Source organism: Nanorana parkeri, unplaced genomic scaffold (genome assembly GCF_000935625.1).
Source record: "Nanorana parkeri isolate BGI_ZX_2015 unplaced genomic scaffold, ASM93562v1 scaffold148, whole genome shotgun sequence".
Taxonomy (NCBI): Eukaryota; Metazoa; Chordata; class Amphibia; order Anura; family Dicroglossidae; genus Nanorana; species Nanorana parkeri.
Window position 1 is genome coordinate 953,382 of NW_017306416.1, and position 27,031 is coordinate 980,412.

At 39.1% G+C, this 27,031-nt stretch overlaps 1 protein-coding gene across 1 annotated transcript in view; it reads left to right on the forward strand.

Annotated features, from left to right (window-relative positions):
• Positions 1-27,031, forward strand: part of LRP1B (LDL receptor related protein 1B) — a 1,026,358-nt gene that overhangs the window by 658,438 nt on the left and 340,889 nt on the right. Inside the window, exons 35-36 of the mRNA XM_018554232.1 lie at positions 11,083-11,208; positions 12,368-12,499. Coding sequence (XP_018409734.1) covers positions 11,083-11,208; positions 12,368-12,499 — 258 coding nt within the window. The remainder of the gene's footprint in view (positions 1-11,082; positions 11,209-12,367; positions 12,500-27,031) is intronic.

Here is a 27,031-nt window from a genome sequence, read left to right on the forward strand (position 1 = left end):
TCCCGGCCGCCCGGGAGAGACACACGTGTTACCGGAAAGGTTTAAACCTTTCACTGGGATCGTTTTTTTTCTTTTCTGACATCGGGAGCCGTCCTGACCGTCAGTCAGAAAATAAAAAAAAAAGGCATACGATTGCATAGCTTAATTCCTATTGGCTATTGCACTTTGCAATAGCCAATAGAAAACTAGCTAATGCACCCACCCACTGCTGCTGTCAATCAGCAGAGGGGGACCTTGCACGCCTTGTAGCTATACCCCCAGCCCTCCTCAAGCCGGGCAGCATGCTTCATGCCAGGCCGCATATTTTGAATGGCTGCTCGGCTCAAGAACTGACACTGCTATGCTAGGGGGAGCCTGAGGAACCTCTCACCTAGCACAGTGGAAGGCACTCAGCAACCCACTGAACAAAGAGTTACAACCCACCTTTGTTACTGAACTGCTATAGAGAATAATCAGGTTTCCTTCCTTCCCAGAATAGGGCTGTGCTGTGTGGCCACTGTCTGGCTGGTAAAACAGCGGCCATATATGTATTTGATATGTGTATTTAGCCGTTTGCCTGCTATAAGCTTTACTTACAAAAAATGTTTCCCTAGCTGCCATTTACACATTGCAAACTGTGTTTTTGGTTCTTTGATAATTTCCTATAAACAGTGAATTGCTGCATGTTGATTAACCTCTCAGGATTCTTCTATTATTCATGATTCCCAGTTTTAGCACCACAAGGAAGCACAATAGATCAATGAATAAGACAGTTTTGGAAAAGCAGCTTGGCAGAGTGTCAATTTGTGACTTCAACTTTCTAAAGACCGTTATCAGTGTGCGTGCATCCTGAGATCAAATGTTCACTGTGGTTTGCATAATCTATTCCAGTTTAAATACTGGTCTAATAGTCGTGGATACACCGCAGTTTAAATATAGATCACCTTTATTCCTGGTTTAGTTACAGTGATGCTGCTTAATCTGCTTGCCCTACATCCGAGAACTATATATTCTGCCGAGACTGGCGAGATTCTCGCGTGTAAAACGTCCCTAGAACCTTCCAGCAGATGGAATACCACTTAAAAGGCTTTTCCTATCCATGGATTGCAACGCTGCTTGTACACCCATATAAAATAGATAAGTAATTCATATTATTTGGGGGGCAATAAAAGCTGCAGTAGTGCCCCATCTTCTGTTCATGTGCTTCTCATTTTTAAGCAGACAATAAGTGTACTTAAAGGAGAAGTATTGGAAGAGTAAAATATACTTTTCCCAATGCTAAGGGACAGTTGCAGTGTCACATACCAGCTCTATAGATGGAGAGCTGAGTGATCATGTGACCACTAATCGCTCATGGTCTTCTCCTTGAAAGCAGTGACAGTCACCACTCCTCACAGGGATTCTCCCCTCCCGTCTCTGTTCCTCCAGCCCTCATTTTAAGGAATAGACAAGAGAGTGGGTGGGCACAGCTAGCTCTGCCCCTAGAGCAACATTTCTCAAACCTTTCTCAGTCAGGACACCCTTTAAAAGTATGGAAAATCTTGTGGTACCCCAGTCTAAAATGTAAAAAGTGTCCCTTCCAAAGTCCATACTGGACCTTTTTCCTAGATAGGGGTCTGGTATGGATTTTAGGGGGTTACCCCATGCAAAAACCACACAAAAGATGTGGTTCCTCATTCACATCAGAGTTTAACTTCAAGAGCCCTCTTCATATCAGAGGCCCCCTTCACATCAAAGCCCCTCTTTCATATTAGAGACCCCCCCTTTCCCATCAAGAGCCCCTCTTCACATGAGAAACCTGACACCACCATGGAAAGGCATGGTGCTGTGTGAAAAGGCTGAGTCAAGGCACCCCTGAGTAAGCCAGAAGGCATTCCAGTGTGGCACGGCACCATGGTTGATTAAGGCTTCACTAAAGAGGCAGAGTCAACTATCAATCAGGCAGGGGGTTGGATCCCAACAATATTGTCAGGATCCTTACTGGCTGCAGCATGGCTCTGTGTTGAGTTTGGGTCATAGGAGTACATTAGTAAATGTACTCATGTGACCCAGAAGAGAACTAGAGCCAAAAAATAGCTATAAAAAAATAAGTCAAGGCAACTGGACTTGCTGTATTTTTCTTGAAGACGTTTCACTGGTCATCCAACCAGCTTTCTCAATTCAGAATTACTTGTACACATAATTATCTGGGAGTAAATATGGCGAATGTTGCTCCAATCCACATAATCTGTTAGTCATAACATGGTGTTGATTGCATTTGTAAAATTGGAGTCTGGGAGGTGTTATTAACCTCCTAGACTCCAATTGGAGGTGCAGGAGAAAGCTGGGGGATATATAGACTGAGGACAGGTATCCCAGATTGCATTGTTCTGTTTGTGGTCTTGTATAGAATGTCTTAATAAAGATGAGTTATTTCTTTTGGGTAGCTTCTTATAAGCTGCTTATATTCATTCTTGTTAATGCACAGGTTAGCCATTCTTTTCATTAGTTCTAATTCACATCTGTATGACAATTGTGGCTTGAAAAATATCATGTCTGGTTTTCTTATGCACTAAAGCCCATAATGCAAGTAAAAATGTATGAAAATACAAATGGAATGGTTTGAATTCAAAATTACTGTATGTTCCTTGTGGTGCCATTAAAAACGAAGAAATGTGTGCTGAAATGACCATTTTCCTGTGTGTTAATGTGCATTGGGGTAACACATGGTTTACCACAACGCATATATGTAAATGCAGCCTAAATGTAGCACAGGGTCAGCATTTACTTACTGGACTTAATGCCGGTGTTTTGTCGAGATGTAAGATGATGTAAATACTGGTTCCTGAGCAGTTCTTGGTTCTGTTCACAGACCGCCTGACACAAATAAGCCCATGCTGCAGCCTCTCACCTTGTAACTTTCTACAAAGTTACAGTGTTGGAGTCTGCTCCTTGGTGGGAGAAGAGACTGATGACATTCTTATTCCTGTCTGCTGTAGGCTGATGACATCATCTTAGCCTATGCAAAAATCACTTGTCTTGAGCTCCATGGCTATGTTTACTGGTAAAAGGTTCAAAAACAGGATGTCTTGCTGCACTCCTAACCAGAGTAACCCCAAGCTGGGTGGGTGCTTGTAGTGACCACGGAAGGCACCGTGTGAATCACAGAATAAAGGAATAATGTCACCAGCACACCAGTTTTTGTTAGTCAATGATCCATTTTAATGGCACATTGCCATCCAATACACAAGCGCTTTCGGGGCCGCAGGGGGTCCCCTTCATCAGGCTCATTCATTCTGCACCATTTTCATTCTGAGCCTGATGAAGGGGACCCCCTGCGGCCCCGAAAGCGCTTGTGTATTGGATGGCAATGTGCCATTAAAATGGATCATTGACTAACAAAAACTGGTGTGCTGGTGACATTATTCCTTTATACTGGTAAAAGGTGACGCTTTTTTGAAAAAATATAAAATTGTTCTGCTGCCTAATATGTGACACATCAGGAATTTATGTTCATTCATCATGTCCATCCTTTATGTTTCATTCACTGAACATGAAATGTTTACTTTAAATTGTAAACTTCAAGAATGATACACAATCGTTTAGTGATTTAGAAAATGGTGCAGAATGAATCACAATTTTACAAATAAAGGTTCTGTTGATGTCGTTTTTAAAGCAAACTTGTACAAGTCAAAGTAACAGGTTCACTTTATAGAAGAAACCCTAAACAGGCTGTAGCCAGCTTCTCTGTGCTCCATGGCCTCCCTGATTTGCCGCCAGAACCCACCAAAATACCATTACTTACCATATTGGTATGGAGCCATGTGATGCTCTCATTGCACCCTTATAAACCAGTGTTGGTTTCCTGAGTTACCAATTATTAGCCCCAATGCTGTCACATATGGGCATTGGAACAGTGAGACAGCACAAGGAAGATGAGTACAGACAGTCTATGGTGCCTCCTATAAAGCAAACCTGGAACTGTAGTGGACCCTCTGTAATATGAAATAAATAAATACAGTTCTAAGAGTGACACCTTTACTATGACCCTGGTATGAAAATCTTACCATTAGGCTATCCAAAAAAGAAATTGAAATCCAGGGAATGAATCCACCCACTAATCTTCAAAATTGAGAAATCTCTTTTTGTTAGGATCAGCCTTTAAGATATTTGAAAAAAGAATGTTGGGTTTCTTTAAATAAAGCCCTCATGTCTACAACAACTGACAGTTAACAGCGGATAGTTCAAGCTTTATCAAATGGGGGAATTGGACTGTCTGCTTCTCTAATAATCCAGTAATAAACCTTTCCTTCGGGGTCTGGAGTGTAACAGAGTGGTTTTATCACTTGTCATTGACCACTGAGTGTACCTGCCTGGCACTATTCCCACCATCCTGGCCTCAGACTGACCTCAAACAGGGCGAGATATTGGAAAAAAAGCAGCGTGAATTCACAGCACAAAAGGAAGGAAACTCTCTCTCTCTAGCTTGTATGTGTATATATAGAATAAATATTCTGTGCTAGTACTTAAAGAGCAGAAATCCCATTATGAATTTTACATTTACCTTTAGATATATAGTCACAAGTCTCAGCCATATCACTTTATGTTCCTATTCATATAAGGCATGATGTGCCGTAAAATCCTTTAATCGGAGGAATCCTTGGAGGATTCCTCTTTATTGGCGCAACGTTCAGTGGCACAGGCAGTGGCATAGGTGAGTATTTACTCTTTAAATATCAAAATTAAACAGCACTTACAAACAATCTCCTACCATATAAATATAAAAATGTGCAATAAATATATCAAAAGACTATATTCATATGAATAAACTAAACAAAAAGTGAATAAAGTCGCAATGAGAATATTGAAAGTCGTGTCATGGTGTGCTTTAACCCACCAACCTCACAGCAAAGGTGATCAATGAACCTTCACAATGGTGTCACTGTCTGTCACACCACCACCAATAAATAGCCATGCTCACCAGTAGACATACATGTAAGCTACGGGAAAATTTGGTTCGGTTATTTTGGGATTCGGATCCAAAATTCAATCCGGTTCGGGTTTCAGATTCGGACAAGATCTTGTTTATTTTCGGATGACTTTACGAATATTCGTTACGGTGTAAAACAGAAAACCATATATTAATACTAAAGCTGAATCTCCTACACCAAAATGGCATTTGGAATCCAAATTTCCGAACTGCATTAGGGAGCTCCCGAATGCCATTTGTGTCTTGGAGCCATATACATATATTACACTATGACACTCCCTGACCCGAATGGCATTCGGGAGCCAAATTTACAAATGCAGTTTGGAAATTCGGAACCCAAATGCCATTCAGGTCTGGGAGCCTCAGCTTTAGTATATTATGTATATACTAAAGATGAATTTTCATTACAGCATGTGACTTTTCTGGCCAATCAGATGGCTCCCATGTTGTCGTAACGAAAATCCATGTTCAGACCCATTCGGATGCATTAAACTGAACAACACATCTGATTGGCCAGAAAAGTTACATGTCCGATTCAGTTTAGTTTTTGAACGAAATTCGGACGGGATCCGAAAATCAGAAACCGAAAATTTGGATTCTGACACATTCGGATGCATTGGGATTCGGAAATTCGGATGTGTCCGAATTTTTGAAAATGTGTCCGAATTTTGATAGGGAACGAAATGAATCGCACATGTCTAGTCACCTTTGTATCAAAAAAGGAGTGAAAAGTGTACAGTATAGTGCAAGGTAAATTGTCAGGATCAGGATGCGGTTCCCAGGATCAGAAAGACCAAATTCCTGATATCTCTAATCGAGGCAACAATTGTTTTCAAATAATAGGTGCCATTAAACCAGAAGAAATTATGTTCCAAAGAAAAAAGCTATACATTCTAAAATGTTTCTGTATCTGTGGTATGTGAACCTCCTTCTCTAAATAGATAGAAACAGGGACACCGGCACTCCAAATGCAGTTCAAATGCGTCTATTTATTGACGTAGATGCAGCATATCATATTGGTGCAAAGTTTTGGGGTCTTGCATGATCCCCTTCCTCAGGCAAAAACATGTGATGAAGGTGCATTAAAACACACACACATATATATATATATATATATATATATATAGAAAAAACGTGAAAGCAAACCAAACCAATCCCAAGGCTCCCTGAGACCCTGTGACATTACTGTGACATCATACTCCCACCAGAATAAAACATTTTGTTAGTTGTAGTTGTAAAAGAAAAAAGCTGTATATTACAAAATGTTTCTGTATCTGTGGTATGTGAACCTCCTTCTCTAAAACCCTTCCCCTGCTAACACTGTTATATACCCTGTGTGCATAGGAAATAATTGTGTGTAGCGAAGATAGGAATGCTGTATACCACATGTAATCTTGTTTATAAATCAACTTCCTAGAGCAGAAATTCACCCTATAATTACTCAATGAACATTTAACAGCCAGTTAACTTGTGTACCTTCATAAACGCATAGAACCGTGTTTGACATCTGTCCATGCTCCAGTTGTCCATCAATCAGCATTGGAATCTGCCATTGCCATGCAACTCATGGTATCACTCGGCCCCACTCATGCTATCTGCATCCTATGACTGGAAAGCCTGACTATGCGTTTACCAAGGAACAAGTTTTATGCGGTTGTTTGATGCACATTCCAGGGTGAACTTCCCCTCTAATAAGCATATGTAATTTGCAACTTATAAGCAGGAAGTGGGTAGATTGGGAGAAGGAGCATTGTGTGCAGGGCTGGCCTGTACACCGACTAGAGCTTTGCTGGGTACTGTACACATGAATATCCTGTACGCTTCAGTGTATACAGTATGTTGTTTTAAAACTTGTTTTAATAAAATGGAGTCACGCTATGGGCATGTTTCTTCTTGTTTCTTTGTAAATTATACAATTGGGAGCATTTGATGTGAATGGTGATATCAGGAGTTGGGAATATTTTTGATCCTGTGAATGTCATCCAGGTCCTGAGGATTTACCTTGCACAGCATGCACTTTTTTACCTTTTTGATACAAAAGTCCAGCAGCTCTGGCAAATCTGTCCACTAATTGGTGGCAGTGTGACACACAGAGGGTAACCCAGCCGTGAGGACTCATTGATCACAGTTGCCTGGAAGTTGATGGATTAGAGCATACTGCGGAGAGACATTTGTTATTCTCATTGGGAATAACAAAATTCATTTTATGTATAGTTGATTCATATGATCTCACACTTTAAATATATTTATTGCATATCTTTATCTTTATATGGTACGGGATTGTTTGTGAGTGCTTTCTAATTTTGATATGTACACCTTAGCATGTTGATATGAAACCATCTTACATTCATTAGCTAAACAAGCTAAAAATTAGATTGTTTTCTACTTTCTGGTTCTCTTTGGCAAAAGCGATGTAATATGCCCAAGCAATGCATCCTGGGAAGGTTACTTCAGCAGAACATTGCTGGGAAAGGCATTTTCTTTGCTGAGATGATGTGCATGGTCACATGTCTAGTCACATGTGCCAGAGTTCCAGGAAGTAAAGGGAGATGGATTCATCTGCTCTTAGTAAAAATGGCCACTGTAAGAAGACTGTGTGAAAAAAAAAAAAATAGGTATACAAAGAAAAAAAGGCAGAAATTATCTATAAGTATCTGTTTATAGATTGTCATTACTAAACATTTCTAACGGTGCCTTTGTTGTTGTTTTGAAGATATAGGTAAGATATAGGTAAGGTTCCTCTTTAAAGTTAGCTTTTTGGGGAGATTTATAGGGCATGTGTAATGGGAACTAAATAAGCAAAAGTATCTTCCATAAAAACAAAAAAAACATGTCAAAACAATCAAAGATTAGACAGTTAAAGTCATATGCACAATCTCCTCATCCCACTCTACATCCTACTCACCCTCATACTACATATGGACTTAGTAAACACATTTAACATCAATGATGTGCATAGCGTAGGTGAAATTCTCTCACCTTAACTGTAGCAGTGGTAAAATACTGATATAGGGGTTGATTTACTAACCTTATAAACACACCATGAACATGTATACACCTCTGTAGTGTGTTCCCTCCCAGCATGATCTATGGGTGGAATCTAAACACCTTTGTAGTGTGTACACACCCAGCAGGTGTGTTGTGCAAAGCCTTGCATGAATTGCAAGGTGATGTTGTGTAAATTAGCTCTATGTTGTGTTGCTTGCGTTGATGAATGCAGGAATGTAAATGCATGAGTTAACCATTTTTGTCTAAACTGTGAAGCAGCATTATATATGCATCATGTGCATGATTTTTCCATATATGGCATTAGTGGAAATAGACTTTTTGGTTGATAAATACGTTTTGCTGTGTGAAAATCACACGCACCTGGTGTGTGCGTGTGTTTAGGTTAGTAAATCACCCCCATAGAGTTTTGCACACTTCTGTCTCACTATTAACATGCATTTATTAGATTGTGGTGATTGGGTTTAGGTCTACTTTAAGTGGCCCCTGCACACTTGGGAAAAGTGCTGGAAGATATATGACTGGAGTGTGATTGCTTTTTAAATTTGTTGAAAATGTAAGATGGAAAGGTTATACATAAGATAATAATAATAATAATAATAATAATAATAATAATAATATTTGACCATTTCAGAATTTTATCGCAGTGCACACATTTGATCCGCATGTATCTGCCATCAGTTTTCTATTTTTCTGTGAGGTTGCATTTGCGTCGGTATCATTACAAACAACGAAACTGAAACATACATCCTGAAAAGGTCAGACCAGGAATAAATGACTTAAACAGGGTATCCCATGAATTTTAAATCCAGAATTAATGACAAATGACTACTTAGAAGCTCCTTGTTTAATGTTGGGTACATTTAAATTGAATTAAATTGTTATCTCCTTCTGAAGAATATATTGGCAAACTCATCAATATAAGAGACAAGCCCATTAACAGTATCACTGCAGGTACCTTAAAAGCTCCATTAGTATGAAAAATTTGCAGTTTAGTGGTGTTTAAGGTGGTTCCTTTGCTGCCTCTCCTGGATTCCAAAGTACAATTAGGCACTTCATTATTCAATCTGACACCAGACGCAGGAGGATAGGAAGGCTGTTCGTTAGACGAGTAGACCGTAGTGTTCAAGAGACAACTTTATTCGAACAGCGGTGGACAGTGATAAATAGTAAAAAAAAAATATAGGTAAAGCTTAAGCGCAGAGGACAACATTTAAGTATGCATACCATTAAAGAGGCATTGCAGGCGATAGTTGAAGCCAATTGGTCAGCTCTTAATGTTATCCAGGAAGTGAGGCAATTGTGCCAAAATCTGTGACACTAAACGCAGGATTTAAATCTTAAAAATGTATTCAAGTACCTTAACTATTAACAAAAATGCATCTTGTTTGTGTATCACTCGGCTGTAGCTCCTCAAATCATCTATGAATTGGTGCTGATACTGTCCTTCCTTCTTGAGGGTGGCTGCTTTTGTGTCCACCCACTGTAGTCATACAAACATAACTTGCTAAACATGTGTCCCTCAACGCCACACCTGCAGCAACTAACTAAAATGCAAAGACAAACAAAGCTAAAGGATGGTGGGCAGGACTAGTTTCCTTTTTCTCACCCAGGAAATGACTCCTGCCACTCCCCCCCCCCCTCAAAAAAAAACTCCACCCCACCAACTATACCCATCTCTCTCATGCTTTTCATTCAAACAAAAGTCCACCATCCCCTTCTAAATCCACTGCCATTCTGAAGCTTAATCCTGAGATGCCTCCTGATCCCAGCCCAGTCAAGCTTCCCCTCGGTTAACTGGCTCCAGGGAGGTGATGTGACCTTGTACCAACAAATAGCTGTGCATCACTGCAATCTTGTACCAACAAATGACTCATACTACCTTGCAAAATATGGAAATGAAATGAACAGTCAGAGTCCCTTTTGCTGTACAGCTCTCTTGATTGTGGCTCATAAATCCACCATGTTGTAGAGATTGGACCTAAATTGTTGAATTGCCAGGGGAAAGAAGAGCAACTGGATTAAACCTAAAAAAACACAGAAAGAACATTCTGTAACCATGCAGATAAAACTCTTGTGATATTTGAACCTAAGACCCTAGTGCTAGCTGGCTTGTAGCACCCATTTAAAGATATATAGTAGGTATTACATACCGTAAAGGGTTTTTATTTTGAACATTTCAAGGCAAAAGTGACATTTTAGGTGTAAGCAGAGTCTGTTTAGCTAAGTCTTGACTAAACAAAACTTTACATTCTGCATTGCTTCAAGCAGAAGTCCAGTGATGAAACAACTGATTGTGCCAGCTGCTACTAACACCCTTGACATGCCAAAACAAAACGTGTCTAGAACGAGGAGTAATGTAATATGGATGTCAATCAGTGTTACTGGGCGATACTAGCTGGGAAGCCTAAAACATAACTCCACCACTAGTAGCGCCCATTTGTGGCATTGGGATCACTTTTGTGTGACCCCTGAAGCCTGGGAAACTAGAGTGGGGGCATGTAAAGGACAGTAAGTCCCCGTTCACACCTAGATGTTTTGTCACTCAAAGCTAAGTGTGATCAAACTCAAGACATGAAATCCCATTTGCTGGTCCTGAGTGCAACAACATCCTCAAGACAAGTAATCCCATTAATTTCTATGGCCCCTGTTTAAACCTGAGCGTTTTGTCGCAAGCAGAAAAACATCTGTTGCTGGAAAAAGTACATGAGCTACTTTTTGGCAAATTGCAGCACTTTTGGTCCCATATACTTTAATGGGAAATTGGAGTTACACTTGCAGTCTGTTTTGCAAAACTGTGATTTTTGCTTCCCAAAAAACATTCTACCAGTCCCCTGTGTCCTTTCATGTTTGACATATATATTGTTTTTGTCTACAGAGTTAAATTACAGGATTATTGACTGTAGTTTTGTGATGGCATAATAGAGATTGTAGCTTTAAAAAAAAAAATGAATATAAATATATTTTGTATTATAAATATTTTTTGTATGATTGGTTAGCATGGTGGCAGATTTCCTGTACGCATTACAAAAAAGAAAGACACAAACAAACCCTTTTTAAAGCATAACAGTATTATTTGCCTATAATATTAATTATATTTAAATGTATTTGTTTGATATCTGATCTAGGTAGCAATCCCTGCCAGATGAACAATGGTGGGTGTTCCCAGCTGTGCCTACCGACTTCTGAAACCACTCGAACCTGCATGTGCACCGTTGGCTACAACCTTCGGAAAAATCGAATGTCCTGTCAAGGTGAGCGCCTTGGCTTTTATTTATGTGTTTGTGTTGTCGGGAAGGCAAGCTTGTTAATGCCAAAAATAGCCCAATCATTTTAGTGGAACGATGAGTATACGTGAGAGGATGGTGATTTAAAAATTAATGTAAAAAATATACAAAATAAAAAACACAGGTAAGTAAAAATACAATATTAACAACATCACCAAAAAAGTTTTTTTCTATAGTGACTGTGTAGGACAGTAAACCGTAAGCCCTAAACTGCCCCTATTTTAGACTTTTGTTTAGACTTTTGTTTAGGTCTGAACCATAGAAATATAGATACACTCAGGGTTATTCACAAAAGGGTGCAGAGTTTGAAAAAGGCAGGAGAAGTCAACAATCTAGGACAACATAGCTGAACTGGAAAGTGAGCAGAATTCAGAGATGATTTAAAGGAAAACTATGGGGTTAGGGCTTTTCTCCATAGTTCTCCTTTGGGTAACGGGAGGACACAAACTAGCGTCCTCCGGTGACCCTAAGCTCAGTATATCGCGAGCTACAGCTCGCGGTATACTGAGACGCCGCAGAATACCGCAAGCTACAGCTTGCAGGAATACTGAACCGCTGCAGCTGAAGCGGTTCCCGACAATTATGTCTGGATCCGCCCAGGTGCATGACTGACAGCTGGCTCTGCACCCTCCCCCGTCCGTTCTGTCAGTCAGCGCTGGAGGATTGAAGCGGGGAGGGGGGAATCCAGTCCCTCCCCTGTTACGGCAGTGAGCCGTCCCAGGATCGAGAAGTGAGCGAACGCCGGTATGTGTCCGCTCACTTCTCGATCTACTGAGCCGACCTGTGACAGTTTCATTGTCACAGGTCGGCTACAACTATGAGGTGAGTGAAAAGCACTCACTTCATAGTTCTCCTTTAAGGGTCTACAGCTGAGTGATGTATAAATAAGATACATTTTTGTTAATAGTTAAGGTACTTGAATGTATTTTTAAGATTTTACTCCTGAGTTTTGTGTCACTTTAAACAGGGGCATGTCTCTGCTGGAGTCCTTGAGGAACAAAAGTCTCTGGTGTAGCTGATGTGCGATTTAACCCTCTTGTTCCCACCCAGAATTTACATTCTCGAAGCATAATGTGGACAGCAATGTACTTGTATGTCTGATATGCATATACTTTTCCTTGTGCAGGTATAGAGTCATTTCTGATGTATTCTGTCCATGAAGGAATACGGGGAATTCCTCTGGACCCCAGTGATAGAATGGATGCCCTCATGCCCATCTCTGGAACGTCGTTTGCTGTGGGCATAGACTTCCATGCAGGTAGATCAATGGCAAGCATTGCTTTCCTATAACAAAGCTATTTCTCTTATTCATATATGTAAATATACATTGCATCAGTTCACTTTTGTACACAGTGATAGTATTTTGAAAGATTTTAAGCAGCCAAAACACACCAAATCTAAAAAAAATGCATCATACAAGGCTGAAAATAAAAAGTGTAAATTGAGTTCACTTTACAACTGAGTGTCAAGCATATAACCTAAAGCAGGCCTGCTTTAAAGAACAAAAACCCTCCATCCTTGCCCTTGCACAGTCCGTTGCCTGTACTTATCTTTACTTCTGTTTTGAACTCTAACCCCCCCTCTTACAGGTACTTATATGTATTGTTGAACATGTGACATTTTACTTGCCTCAGCGCTAGCAGCAAGAGTGGCCTATTGCCAGACCCAACATTGCCACATTGGGGTGGAGGGTGGGGTGGTGTGCCATTTAGTGTGCATTTGTCAACAACCCTAGGCATTGTTTTAAATGCATCAGTTTTTAAGATATGAGATTTTTGTTTTCCTCTGAAAGGTTTACTTTAAAGAGAAAATAGTCTAAATCTGTCTACTTACTCACAAGGTGTTGTTTATCTCAGGTCATTGAAGTATCCATGTCAGCCATTTAAGATCTCTTTTCAAAAATTCTAGATGTATGGCTATCTATAAAGATGGCCTGGGTTGTGGAAACTTAGCCAGGAAAAGGCTAGCAGAGGACAAAGGACTATTCATCAGATTTGCCTGGGGTCTCCCTGCAATTTATCTATTCTCCATTACTGACCTACCATGCCATGTTCTGCTTTGTGTCTCTGTATGGAGGGCTTTATATCTAACCCTTCCTTACTCTCTACCAAGTGAGGGAAAAGCCCACCGAAACAGATGCCACTGCAACCCTATTGGAAAACTTCTCTATCACCGATTTGTGTCAACTAAACAATTTAGATTTTCCCTCACTTTTTGTCCAGGTTGTAATGGTCATCAGGACAAACCAGGACAAAGAGCATAAATCTCCGCAGCGGGAACACATTTATTTATTATAGGTATTTATATAGTCCCATCAGTTTACGCAGCACTTTATATAGTGCACATTCACATCACTCCCTGCCCTCAAGGAGCGTACAATCTAAGGTCTCAATCTCACATGCATATATACTAGGGCCAATTTAGACAGGAGCCATTAACCTTCCAGCATGTTTTTGGACATTGAATAAAAATCTAAGTATCAACATTGTGTACTGGACTCTTCTCTACAGCTTTTGGTGTTATGCAGAGTGCTTGGCCAACAGTGTCACCTTGGAAATCCAATGTGAAGAATGGATTTTGGCTTGGTTAATTTGACTTCATTAATAAAAAAGACTCAATACTCCGTCCAAAACTCAGTAAAAAAGTTTTTCTCTTTAGATACACTTTAGGCTCCATTTGACTCACATTGAACAGAGCTGAACAGATGTTTTTAGTAGTGTTTAGTGAAGCAAAACAAGCACAGCCAGTGAAGATTTAGAGAGCGATAGAGAAGTTAAACTAGCGTAACTTATACACCAGATACATTTTCCCTTGAATTTTCATACCTATCATCCAATGTAAGTACGCAAGAGGATATAAAAACAGTCAGTTTGTATCTTAGAGCATATAAATAGCCAAATAATAGTTATGTCCCCAATGATGACAATCCGCCTTTAAAACATTTTTATTGTGAGACAGAAAAATGTATATAAATACACAGAAAGACAATATATCCAGCTGTTATTTCATAAGCCCATCTCTGTTCTCTCATGCTAGGAAATATTTTTACAGTTGACTAAGTTGTGTACTTATGTGTCACTGCAGTATATCATTGCATTACTATAAAAAACTTACATTATATGAGGAATTCTGCATTAAATTCTGTCCTTATTTGTCAGTGAGTCATGACAAAATTACTGCAAGTATATAAGAGAGTGGGTTAGTTATTCGTGACAGGAAACTCAAGTGTTTCTACGGCAGGTGCTAAACCTGCTGGACCCTTTACATGTATATAGCCTAATCAAAAATATCCAGATATTAAAGAAGCACTCTTGGAAAAAAACTTGCCCTTCGGGGCCTACACCCGCACTGAAAGGGTTAAGTGCTTTTTATGTCCAACAGATTTACTTGTTTTACCTGATTTTTGGTCCTGCCGACTCCCTCCGGGCTGCTAGACCGGTCCACGCAGCCTCTTCCCCCCTGGGTTCTGGTGGCCTGAGGACCACTGGCGTCAATACGTCTCATGCAGGTCCTTTGACGTGCATCAGGCGTGAAGTTGCTGAGGGACATTCAATAGCCAGAGTCGAGGGGGGAAGAGGTTACTTAGTGACATAGTAAGTGAGGTTGAATAAATACGCAGGTCCATCTAGTTCAATCTATATCGGAGAAAATTGTCTAAGTGTTTTTTGTTATCGGTGCTTTCTAACTGCTCTGAAAATAAAAAAAACCCTTACAGATTCTGAGATTGTACCAATTCTTGTCTATCTTCTTGTTGTTCCCTTATGTCCTCTTCAGCGTTCCTAGTTTGAACTGTTTATTCCCGATACTGCAGTCCCTTTTGATGAGTTGGTAAATTGGAATCATATCTTCTTTTAGGTGTCTCTTCTCTAAGGAGAACAAGTTTAATTTCTGTACTCTATATTCAAGCCCTCTACCCCCTTTATTAATTTAGTTGCCCTTCTCTGAACTTTCTCTAGCTCACGCATGTCCTTACAGAGCATTGGTGACCAAAACTAAATTGTGAACGCAAAATGTGGCTGAACCAGTGCTTTAAAAAGTGGTAGGATTATATTTCTATCCCTTGATTAAATCACTCTTTTAATGCAAGATAGTATTCTGCTAGCCGTATTAGCTTCAGCATAGCATTGTAAGCTATTGCAATCTGCAATCTGTGGTCTGAGGATTCCCAGGTCTTTCTCCATTATCACCTTCCCTAGCATGACACCTTTTTCTCTGATTGCACTGCACCAGAACAGAAGGCATTCCTGTACCTCACGTTGTGGTGCGGGTGATCACACTGTGGGCAGGGGGCATGTCTGGGGTGTGATTGACATGAATGGCACCACCCTGCCCCCCCCCCCCCCCAGGCCATTAGCTATTTATTCCGGCCTCTACAGTATATTGTTTATGAATAAACAATATTGGTCCCAGGACAGAACACCGGGGCATGCCACTCACTATTTAGAAAATTAACTATTTATAAATACAATTGTGCTAGATGTGAGCGAGTTGTCTGTTTGGAATCCCAGATTCTGGATCTAAGCAACAAACTGGCAACACTGAGGAGCATAAAACCTCTAGATTCCTTTAACCAGTTTCCTTCCCCTGAGGTGAACACTTAGAGCTATTGGACTGCGGATAAGGTGAACTTATAATCTTAAAGTTAATCTAATGCCAACATTTTTTTTTGCAGTTTTGAATAGTGAGGAAGAGTTAGCAACCCTGTCAAGCATTTGTTGCTGCCTTTGTGCCTGATAGGAAGATTAATCCTATGCATTTTTCTTCCTATTAACCATTGTTAAAATTATACCGAGTACCTCTGTAAACCTGGTTCCCATAAGCCGTGATTGGAAGGTGTCACGTACTTAAGGTGAGACTGTAGTAGTGAGGAGGCCTCACTTGCACCTCGGGTCTTGAGGCCTCTGGGGATGGATACAGAGACCTGGTGGACACTGAGTGGCATGAGTGCCGTTGGTGTGGAGCACCGTGCAAGCCTAAATTTAAAGTCCGAGCCGGGGTCAAGTCCAATCAGGCAGCAAAGTACAATAGGGCAAGGCAGAAGAATGGTCAGTATACGAATCCAAAGTCAAGGGCAGGAAGCAGGCAAGAGTAGTCACTAGGGTTCACAACAAGTCCAAACAGATAACACACAGCACAGGAAAAAAGGGGAGACTGAAGATAATCCAGCAATTTGGCAGTGTCCAGGCTGGGCTTAAATAGGGGAAGTGATAATTGAGGTCTAGGCCACTTCCTGTGCACCTACTTGGCGCTTTCCTGCCTTGATGAATCATGCCGTCTGCACATGCGCAGTTGGCGCGGATTTGTTCCGGTTTCATGAGGCTACTTGCCGTTGGCGCATGTGCAGATGGCACTTGACTCTTACAGAAGGGTGTCATCTATTCTTCCTCTCCTTCTTTATTGGCACATTCTTTTGTGCTTGTTAATGTCAAACCTGAGCAATTCTGATGCAGGAAAAAAAAACAATCTAAAGGAGTAGGTACAGATAGAATGTCAGGTTGTTCAGGGCTGCACATGACCAGATTGATTTGTTCAGCACAGAAACCTGTGTGCCTTAAAGCAAACACATGCTTTACCAAAGCAAGACAATTACAATTCAAAATTTTCCTTTAATGCCACCTTCTCTAGCAGCACACACTCAACTTTCCTTTGCTCCCCCACCAATCTGGGGTGAACAAAGTACTCGTATTTCCTGATATGTAGGACATGTGTTAATAGAATGCTTTTGTGTTTCCAGATTGTTGACATGTTAAGAACAGTGATGTGTCATCAGAACTGTTATCTCAACAAAAACTATACATTTTAATGATACAGCAGTTTAGATTTCTAAATATAATCTATTTAATATCTTTCTTGGCTTCCTAAGCTGGGAATCTATCTATTACGTAGATTAGTTATTTATATACTCTGGACATCCAGGAAATAAATAATAAGAATTAGCATTGCCACACACAACTCTTAAAGGTTTTGTTTAATTGTTCCACATGTACATTTATGATTTGAAGCCATATATTTTTTTTAGCAAGATAGATTTCTAGTTTTTCTATTTATAATATGCATTCAGTTTAAAAACAAGTAATGCTTAGCTGATTTTTTGTTTAAGAGATGCATAGTATGGGTGATTACAATAGTCCCACCAGGTCTTCCAAAGATACATAGTGAGTGAAAGTATTTCATCCATCCTGTTTGTGTCTGTAAACCTGTTGCAATCTAGTATATTCCTTTTAAATAAAGATAGATGAAATCACACAGCGTGAAGAAAACATTTTATGGTGCAGAAATGCAGGTCATTCAGTCTTCATGATGATTCAGTAGCCTTTCTCAGTGTCAGAATAACATGCACTTGTGTGAGTGATCATAGTTCAAAAAAGTGTCACAGAGTCTTCATGCAACTTCTGAACCTTAGAAAAAATGATAAAGGAGGCAACACATCTTCATTTCAAGTGTTTTTCTTCACAATATTTGATGTTCTTAGCAAGTACTTAAAAGATAATTGGCTCCCCTTCTCCCCTTGCTTTCTCTTCTCAATTACCCAGCAGAATATGCTTACCTACTGTGCCACTCACAGTCACAGCAAAAGTGGGCATGGCAGGGGCATTCTCACTGTGTTGAGCTGGTTTGGCCAGGCAGGCTGCACTTAGAGGGGTGGATGGGGGGAGTTAATTAAAGAAAAAAAACTGAACTAAAGACACAATTATCATTTTAACCCTAATCCGTTATCCGTTAACTTCACCCAGCCTTTGCAAAACTAAACGTCAGCAGCTACGAATACTGTAGCTGATGACTTTAAAAAAAAACACTTACTTACCAGCTCAAGAAGTCCAGCACTATCTTCATTTCACCTCAATTCTATTCAGGGTTTCTATTCCTCCGCAGCACCATTTTGCAATTCGCTTCCAGCTGTCACAGAACACTGCCAAGTGAAATATGGAGCCAGTCTCCCATGCGGCAGCAGGGTCTGAATCATTGACTTACTTATGATGGTCTGGAATAAACAAATAGCGTTGCAAAGGTCAGGTAAACATGAACTATTGCATATGAATATGATGTTTCCTGTTTACATTTGTAACCACAATAACATTAAAGTCCAACCAAAATATATTTTTGTTTGTTAAAGCGTATCTAAACCTCAAAACAATTTTCTTTATAAATATTGCAGCTTACCAATCCATTAATATGGTGTCTGCCATTAGTTTTCCTTTTTAGGCGTTCTTTCCTTTTTTACCTAGAGATCCAGCCAGTAACACATGTCCTGTCTTAGGGTGGCTCCACCCTGTGGAGGAGCAATGAATCCACCTTGGACAGCAGCATTTTCAACCTGTGGAGAAGCTAGTGTTAGATGGACTGCCAGATGTAGGACCCATTCACACCATCCAGTCTCATGCAATGAATGCACTGGATCTCATAAACAATTCCTCCCCGCGTTCTGGGGTGGGAGGGAGTGTGGTGGTGCCATTCAATATCGTGCCGAGCTAATAATCATACACATCTAATAAATTGAAACATATATAAATGAGTCACATATATGAGCCTTCAAACAAATGAGGCATATAAAATATCTACACACAGACAATATAGACAAAAAGAATCCCAGGAAAAAACAAAAGCAAACAATGGTGATTGTGCAAAAAAAATCCTCAGATGATTCACAGCCAATCTGCATGTAACTCTCAGGTAAGGATAATCACACAATGCAGGCAGACCTTCACCTCCACCCAGTGAGTGATGACAACAAGTGAGTGCTCACCTAGGGAGGTAGACCTACAGAGCTAGGTCAAATGAGCTAGGACACGTAAGGACGTGCGTAACGTCCAATAAAATGCAATTTATTAAATAAAAAATGCGTACTATTAATTTTTTTTTGCTTTTGGGTTTAGATAATTAGATAAATGGCACCTCACCGATGTCATTTCTGGGCATGGGGGGAATAGAAATCCAGTGCTGTAGGTGTGCCTGTGCAGGCCAGTCCCTGTCTGTCCCCTTGAATTGATGTCATCAATTCAGTCAGTCTTCTGGACCCTTAGAGGACCCTGTTGCAGGTAGTGACCTAGACACCAGAAGAAGGACCCCACCTCCTATAGCTGGAAGAAGAAATCAGACTCACAATTGGAATACCATGTGACTCCAGATTTAGGTGAGTTAAATTTATTAAGACTTTGGTTGAGGGGTGGGGAAGGTATGTGTGTAGGGGGACAGAACAATATTTGTACGTACTCTTTGTAAAAAAAAAAGTGGCAGTAAACGATAAACTTTAATTAATTTTAGATTTTTTTTTCTTCCATCACACATACGCTGGTTACGATATTTAGATTTATGTTTTGCGTCCGGGCTGATAATTCCACTCTGATTAATTTTTACAGCCCTGATTGTCGACATGCATTTCCAGTCCCAAAAATAATTACATTCTGCTGCGGTTCCTCAACATTGCTGCATTTTATTGATCATAAAATGATATGTTGCTGTGGATCTGGAAAGGTACAAGTGCCTCTTTAAAGTGCTTTTAATATTTAGTTTTATACCTTTTCTGTAAAAGATATGAAACTTGTTTTTGTGCTATAGACAAATAAATAGACTAAAAACAGAAAACAGCAACAGAAAGGTTTTATCTTCAAGTCAAGTATATCTGCTATCCCAGAAAGTAGGGCACATGCCCATTGCATTTAATATGAGATCTGTTTTTTGGGGGGGGGGTTTAACCTGTGTTTGAAGGGAAACTAAAATGGTTTTTGAGCAATTTTGTATTTATTTATTTTTTAAAGAGACAATGTTCCTTTAGCTATCTCCGTGTAGCCCACCTCCCCATCAAGTTATACCCACCGATCCAAAGCACATCCTTCACTCTGTTTCTCTAACAGAACTAGTAACGGAAATTACTTATTTACTTGTCTGTGTGTGTTCCAACTTGAGCTATTGAGACCTGTAAACAACAGTCTTTTTACAACAAAGGAGCATAAGAAATGGGGAAAAAAAACTTGCTGGCTTTATAGAACTTTATATTCTTCATATACAATATTATTTATTTTTAGCTAACTAAGAAAAATACAAAATATGATTTATTCCTCATAATAATAAATAAAGAAAGCATGTATAAAGCATTTTGCATTCTCCATATACAAAAAAGTGGAGAAAAAACTTGCATAGAGATGTAATAAAAATGTGCAGACCTGAATCAGAATTTTTCAGCTTAGTTAGATTGGTTCTCCGTTATGATCTTTAATACCGTACGTGGCTAAATGACATTGCAAGTATGCCATATGCCAATATGAGCTGGTGCATTTGCTAAGCACTAACAGACAATCTGTCGTTAGATTAAACTGTAAACTCAGCGTATTTCCCTATAGCATAGCAAAATATGCTAACCGCAATTGGTGGCATAAACAAGCTTTGCTTCAAGTCGTGGACATACAGCAGCTATTAATATATTGTTTCTAACACTATTTGCAGTCACAACAGGCAAGAACAATAAAGCAAATAGAATGGATATTGTTGTGTTTATGGATAAACATTTCATAATTCCAAATTTGCAGACTGTGGTACAGATATCTTATGAACAGGATGTCAGTTTTATTGTGTTTTATTTAAAATAATTTTATATAAATATTTCTTCTAATGTGTTTTGTTACTAACATGAGATCTTTACTTTACAAATAAACCTTTAGTGCCCATTCAGACCTGACTGTTCTTGTGCATTGCATTAACAAATGCAGGACATTCAAAATGAATGTCCTGCCAATGCACAGGACATGCAGCATTTGTTCCAATGCATTCCATAACAATGCATAATAGCGCATTACTGTGGGTTGTTGTGCTCTGCAATGCATGGGCACCGAAGTTGTGTTGCCTTGATTCAAAATGAATGGCACTACAGCACGCTAATGCATGGAATGTTACCGCATCACAAAGGTGTCTTTTTGTCCCTTAAGGCTGGCTACTTCCAAAACATCTAATAGAAAAGCCTTGCACTGGCTGCTAGCTTTGAGACTGTTTCTGTCTGACTGAAAATCCATAGAAGGCTTCATGAGTTAGCATAGTGTATGTGTGTATGTGTTTGTGATTAGGGATGAGCTTCGCGTTCGAGTCGAACCTATGTTCGACTCATGGGGATGGTACCACCATTATTTGGCTTGGTATGTGATATGAATAGACCTTAATATTAAGAAGTTTGCAGCATAAAGGTTTATGGCTCAGCAGACATGTTGAAGAGTACCTGTAAGTGCACCACAATCTACTCAATTAGTAAATATGAAATATGTACAGACATAGTTCCCATGTACTTAGTTAAACAGAAAATCATGAAAATAATAACTTTGAAATATCTACCTTGTTAATTTCCACATCATCACTTAGATCAGCTTCAGAGGAGCTCATTAGGGGCTAATACCTCTTCCTTAAGTGAAATTGGGAGTTTTATTTCACTGAAATATCACCATTTTGGTGTAATGCTTATAATTTGATATTAAAGGAAACATTATGGTAGTTGTTGTGATTTCGAAAAGGTGCAGTTGGCTTTAAATGGCTCCAAAGGATTACAGAAGCCTTTTTCAATTATTCTAGACCTGTTATTGTATTTTTAAAAAAACCCTCAAAACAGCGGAAAAAAAAAGTAAACAAAAAAATGTAGGATTCAAAATATTGTATTAATTTCATTTTAACAACCATTATAACATAGCATGTACAATAGTGTACCTATGTTTGTGCATCTTAGGAAGCAATTAGGCAAAATTATTGGGTTACATTTTGACATTCTTTGAGGGACCATATGCCAAGGCATAAACACTACAGATGGCCTCAAATGCCATTGTGTTAATTGAACAATGGGCTATAGTGTCCCAAATCTGAGACCATCTCCTATGTCCCAGATTACGCACCAGGTCCCTTTCTTATTTACCACATAGGGCAAGAGGGGAAAGGCATTGATTCACCTGTAATGAATTATAGATAAGCAAGAGTGCTCCCCCGCTCATTGGATTACAATAGCATCTCTTCTCAAAGTCTGTTAGGCCGAATGTGTTAAACCTTGAAACCATAGAGTTAACAAAACATTTTATTTGTAGGTATCTAAATACCTCCAATGAGGGAAGTCCATACTTTTCTTGCAGGAAAAAAAAATAAGGCAAAATAACACAATCAATCATCAAAGATACCCAAAAACACAAATACAAAGAACACAACATTAAATAAACTAGATCACGCTAAAAGCAAATCCACCTAAGTAGCTCAATGAGCAAAACTGAAATCTTCCTTTTTCATAAAAAGTTCATCTGTGGCAAAATAAGTAACTTCATGACAAAATCGGACATTCCCAGTAGTGAATATCCAGTTTACTTATCAATATGCTTTTTCTCTGTGGAAGTAAACTCGTGTTCACTATGCACTCGGTTGAGAATGAGCATAGAACCCTAGCACTACAAAGGCACAGGCCTTAATATAAAACCACAGTGGTGTGCCCACCTTATGAAAACATACTCATTGTATTGTAAATGCATTCTCTTTATTTTACTGTATTTTCTAAGGCTTTTGTCAGTAGAAATGCCAGACAATATAAATACATTTTTGTCATTATGACACTTTAGATGCATTTTATACTTTCCTGGCCAATTCAGAATCGCGTTTTCCTTCCTTCCAGCCTATACAAGCGAATGCGAAGCTGTCTCAGCTGTTGTGTCAATATAACACATTGTTTTTTTCTTAATTATAAACCAACGGTACACAGTGAACAGTAATGTTGTTCATTACAGTCCAGAAATATATGATTGCTAGCGTTAGCATGGCATAACTGTACAACCAATTATTACAAAGGGTTCATCATGTATCATTTTTAATATAGAAACACATTAGGATACCTTTGGCATGTTTTTGTTTACCAGCAATTAGAATTAAATTGGCATAGCTGCATGATCTGATGAAAAATGTTGCTTCCTAATATGCTTATGCATGTTTGTTCCTTTTGTCTAGGTTTTAGGAGAATTGCTGTGAATATAAGTAAATTAAAATTTTAATTTAATTTCTGTGTTAACTTGCACAAATTTACCCAAAGATTATACCAACCGTTGTTTTTTTTTTTTTAAAGCATGTATTTATTTATTAAGTTTCACAGAATACATCACAATTGACATTGTACATATCACATATAATGTTGTTTCCTCATGTAGCCAGCCGGCTACACGTGTTATGATATATATACATATTCTATTCATATACATATTCATATTCATATTCTGTCATTTCCTTCTTGAAAACAGGTAACGTATGTAAAACAAGTAAAACACTCAATTCTTAATGAACAGTTTGTCATAGTACAAGTTATAATTCTAACTTTCCTTGGATACTGGACCCTAGTGGTAATAACCATCATAAACGTGTGCGGGAAAGGAAAGGGGAAATGTAGGAGATAGGAAAGGAGAGGTGGTGGTGATCTCTCCCACCTGGTAACCATTTGTCTGTGGGTGACGTTTGGGGGTTAATGACCCCTTATGTATGATAAGAGCGGTAAGTTTGGGTGGGACAAAATAGGGAAGGTATCGGCATTACCAGGTAATGTGTAGACTGATTATTACCAGGTTACTGTAGGGGAGTGAAGGTAAGTGAAGGTAAGTGAAGGGGGGGGGGGTTCTAAAGTTAGTACATCATTATGTACTGTCGTGCATTGCGGTGAATACATACATATTAGCGAATCAACGTGGGTATACCAAATCAACTGTTGTTTTAAAGACCCATGCTATAACTTAAAGAGGACCTGAACTGTAAAAGCTGTGCCCCCAAGATGATAGCAGAGGGCAAAGGACTCGTTAATATTGCCTGTTGTGTCTCTGCAGCTGATTATTTCTCTATTACTGACTTGCCACACCTTGTTCTGCTCTGGGTCTCTGTGTGGGGGAGCCATCTTAATAGAGGGCAGGGTTTTGTGTCCTGTTATCAAAGATGCCCCACTGATGACTGCTTGTCTAATAACTGATGGAGGAACACATAAGCAGCAGCAAGAGAGGTTCATATTCAAGCACACATTCACAAAATGGATGAAGATGCAAGGAGTTCCTTGTACTGCAGGTCTTCAGACACAGCTACATCTCCATCAAGGAGAACAGTGAGAAGAACAGTACTGATGTCACGCAATCTCACTCCTTTTTTCATGAGACAAGCTGTCTGAGGCAGCATTGCCTTAGAATTCATACTGCATTTATACAGCTATAAGGCTCAAGGCACATAAGTACCAAGGCAAAAAAAAATAAACTACTATGTTTTTTAGGAGAAAATCAAGAAGAATAACATTTCCTGGGTACCAGGGCACAATTTAATGTTTTAGATGTTCTCTATAACACAGCAAATCTTCACTTTTCCAGTCAATGTCTATTCTAAGATGGGATGTCAATAAGTTAATTTTTGTGTTTTTTACTGTTAATATATTTTCCAATGTATTTATTTCAAATTGGAATCTTGAAAATGCCCAAATAAAAAAAATATATAAAAAATATCCCTTGGTTGCTTTAAGAAGAATTGTTTAATCAGAGAAGAGTGAGTCACCATCAGTGACAAGTTCAAAGTTCTGATTTTCAGTAGTGCTTTGAAAACAAATGGCACACTTACCCTCTGAAATACCAGCATTACGCTTAACAGTGATTATATTTAAAAGTTTGGACAACTGGAACAAACAACTTTTTTTCAGAAGGGCTCATTCCATTGGTTATTTGTAATCAAGTAGAAACTGTTCATGATAAACAGTTTCAACAGATAATGTTTTTTTTGTGTGAGCCTCTTTACATGTCTACCTTTTATTGCATATGTTCCTTACTTAAAGAAGAATGATAGTAAAATTCTTAAAGTGTATGTCCATCCAAAACTTTTTTGCATCTTCAGCAGAGGAGAGTAAGGAGCAGTACCAAGCTTTCACCAGGCCGGAAGTGAGGGGAAATCTTCAACAGGGACACATACTGAAATGAAAGGGCAGCACAGTGACTTAGCAGTTAGTACTTTTGCCTTGCAGGAGTGGGCATCCCCAGTTTGAATCACAGTCAAGACACTATCTGAAAAAAAATGGCATGTTCTCCCTGTGCTTGCGTGAGTTTCCCCCAGGTATTCTGGATTCCTTCCACACTCTAAAGACATGCTGGAAGGTTAATTGACTCCTGTTTAAATTGGCCCCAGTCTGTGTATGCACTAGGGACCCTTAGATTGTAAGCTCCTTGAGGACAGGGACTGTTGTGAAAGTGCAGTATGTAAAGGACTGCGTGAAATTGTTGGCGCTATATAAATACCTGTAATAATAAATGGAAGAAAAAACAGACAAGGGTTTTATTCTCCCCTACTCTACCAAAAGGATCTTTATCCCTGTATGTTGCTTTTGGAGATTTTCTGATTCTGCTTTTACCAGGACAGTAAAAGGTGCAGGTGTTGTAGATGTGTACTGCTTAATTAGTTTTTTCCTTGATGTACGCTGAAAAGAAAGGCATCGTTAGAATTGAGCACTATTCATGGACCCTCTAGATTCTAATAAAATGTGGCTTCACACTTCCACCCCCTACATCGTAGACTATTCAGATGAAAACATCAGCATCTTAATAGAAGCCCAGTCTGAATGCATGCAAGCACAAGTGGGCGTGAATTAAGTAAACAGATTATCTAAAAATGGCTCAGTGGAGATAAATTGATATCGCCCTTCATGAAATATCAAGTTGGAGAATTTCTTAAATGGGCTTCACAAACAAACACCATTAAAACTCAGTTGCGTTGGCATGAAAATATTGTCAGCTGTCACGATATCCACAAGTATCAATCAATAAGTATAAATAGCTAATCTTCCTTTACAACATTCTGACTCCAAAAGCCCAATGCTTTCTTTTGAAGGTCAAACAAGGATTACTCAGAGCTTGCCCGAGGGTTTCCGGCTTCTTACAAACAAATGAACATGAGCAGTATAATCTAGCACGGTCTGGCACCCTCAATGTCTCTTTGACACTGACAGGTGGAGGCAAACAGCCTATCCCTTGATATTATAGAACTTAAATATACATCTGTTTTCTAGGTGAGCCACATGGCTTCAAGGCCAAAGACAGCTTACACAAATGAATAAAATCATAAATAACGTCTAAAGGCATTCCTTTCCAATTAATGTATTTCCAAAATATTCCCAAGCAGCGTGCAGTCTGTTTAATGCTGATGTCAAGAACATTTATTCAGCTTTCAAGGCATATTTGTAATCAATTCTCTAAATTATCGATAGACTGGGCTTCTGTATAGATATAAGATAAAAATAATTTTCAGGTGTGCTGCAAAGAATTAAACAAAATCACTAAAATCTCTTAAACGCACTTACCTGTTAAGGTCATTTAAATCTGCAACTATCATTAAGATAATACCTAGTGATTGGTCCTGTGCGAAATCTGCGTGGACATAAAGAATTAGACATTTTCGTATTGGGAGATTTTTAATTTTACTTCCCTTGGATCTGAACCCTGCTGGAGATTGTGAGGGGTTGAACATGATGACTTTGTGTCTTTTATCCAACATAGTTTAAATATATCTAAACCCAAAAACAAAAAAGTTCATATATTGCAGCTTACCAGTCCTTAGGTGTGGTGGCTGCATTAGTTTCCATTTGCACCAAGTACAGAAAATACTTGTTGATCTTGCAGTGTCCATGTCACTTCCTGTGAGCTTAAAATAAAGAAGTGCTTTATTTTGTGTAAACTATTTGTCTCAACAAACTGTGTAAACTATTTGTCTCAACAAAACCCCATGTAATGGAGATGAACAATGTTTGACGTCTAATACTGAACAGAAAAGGAAAAAGGAGCCA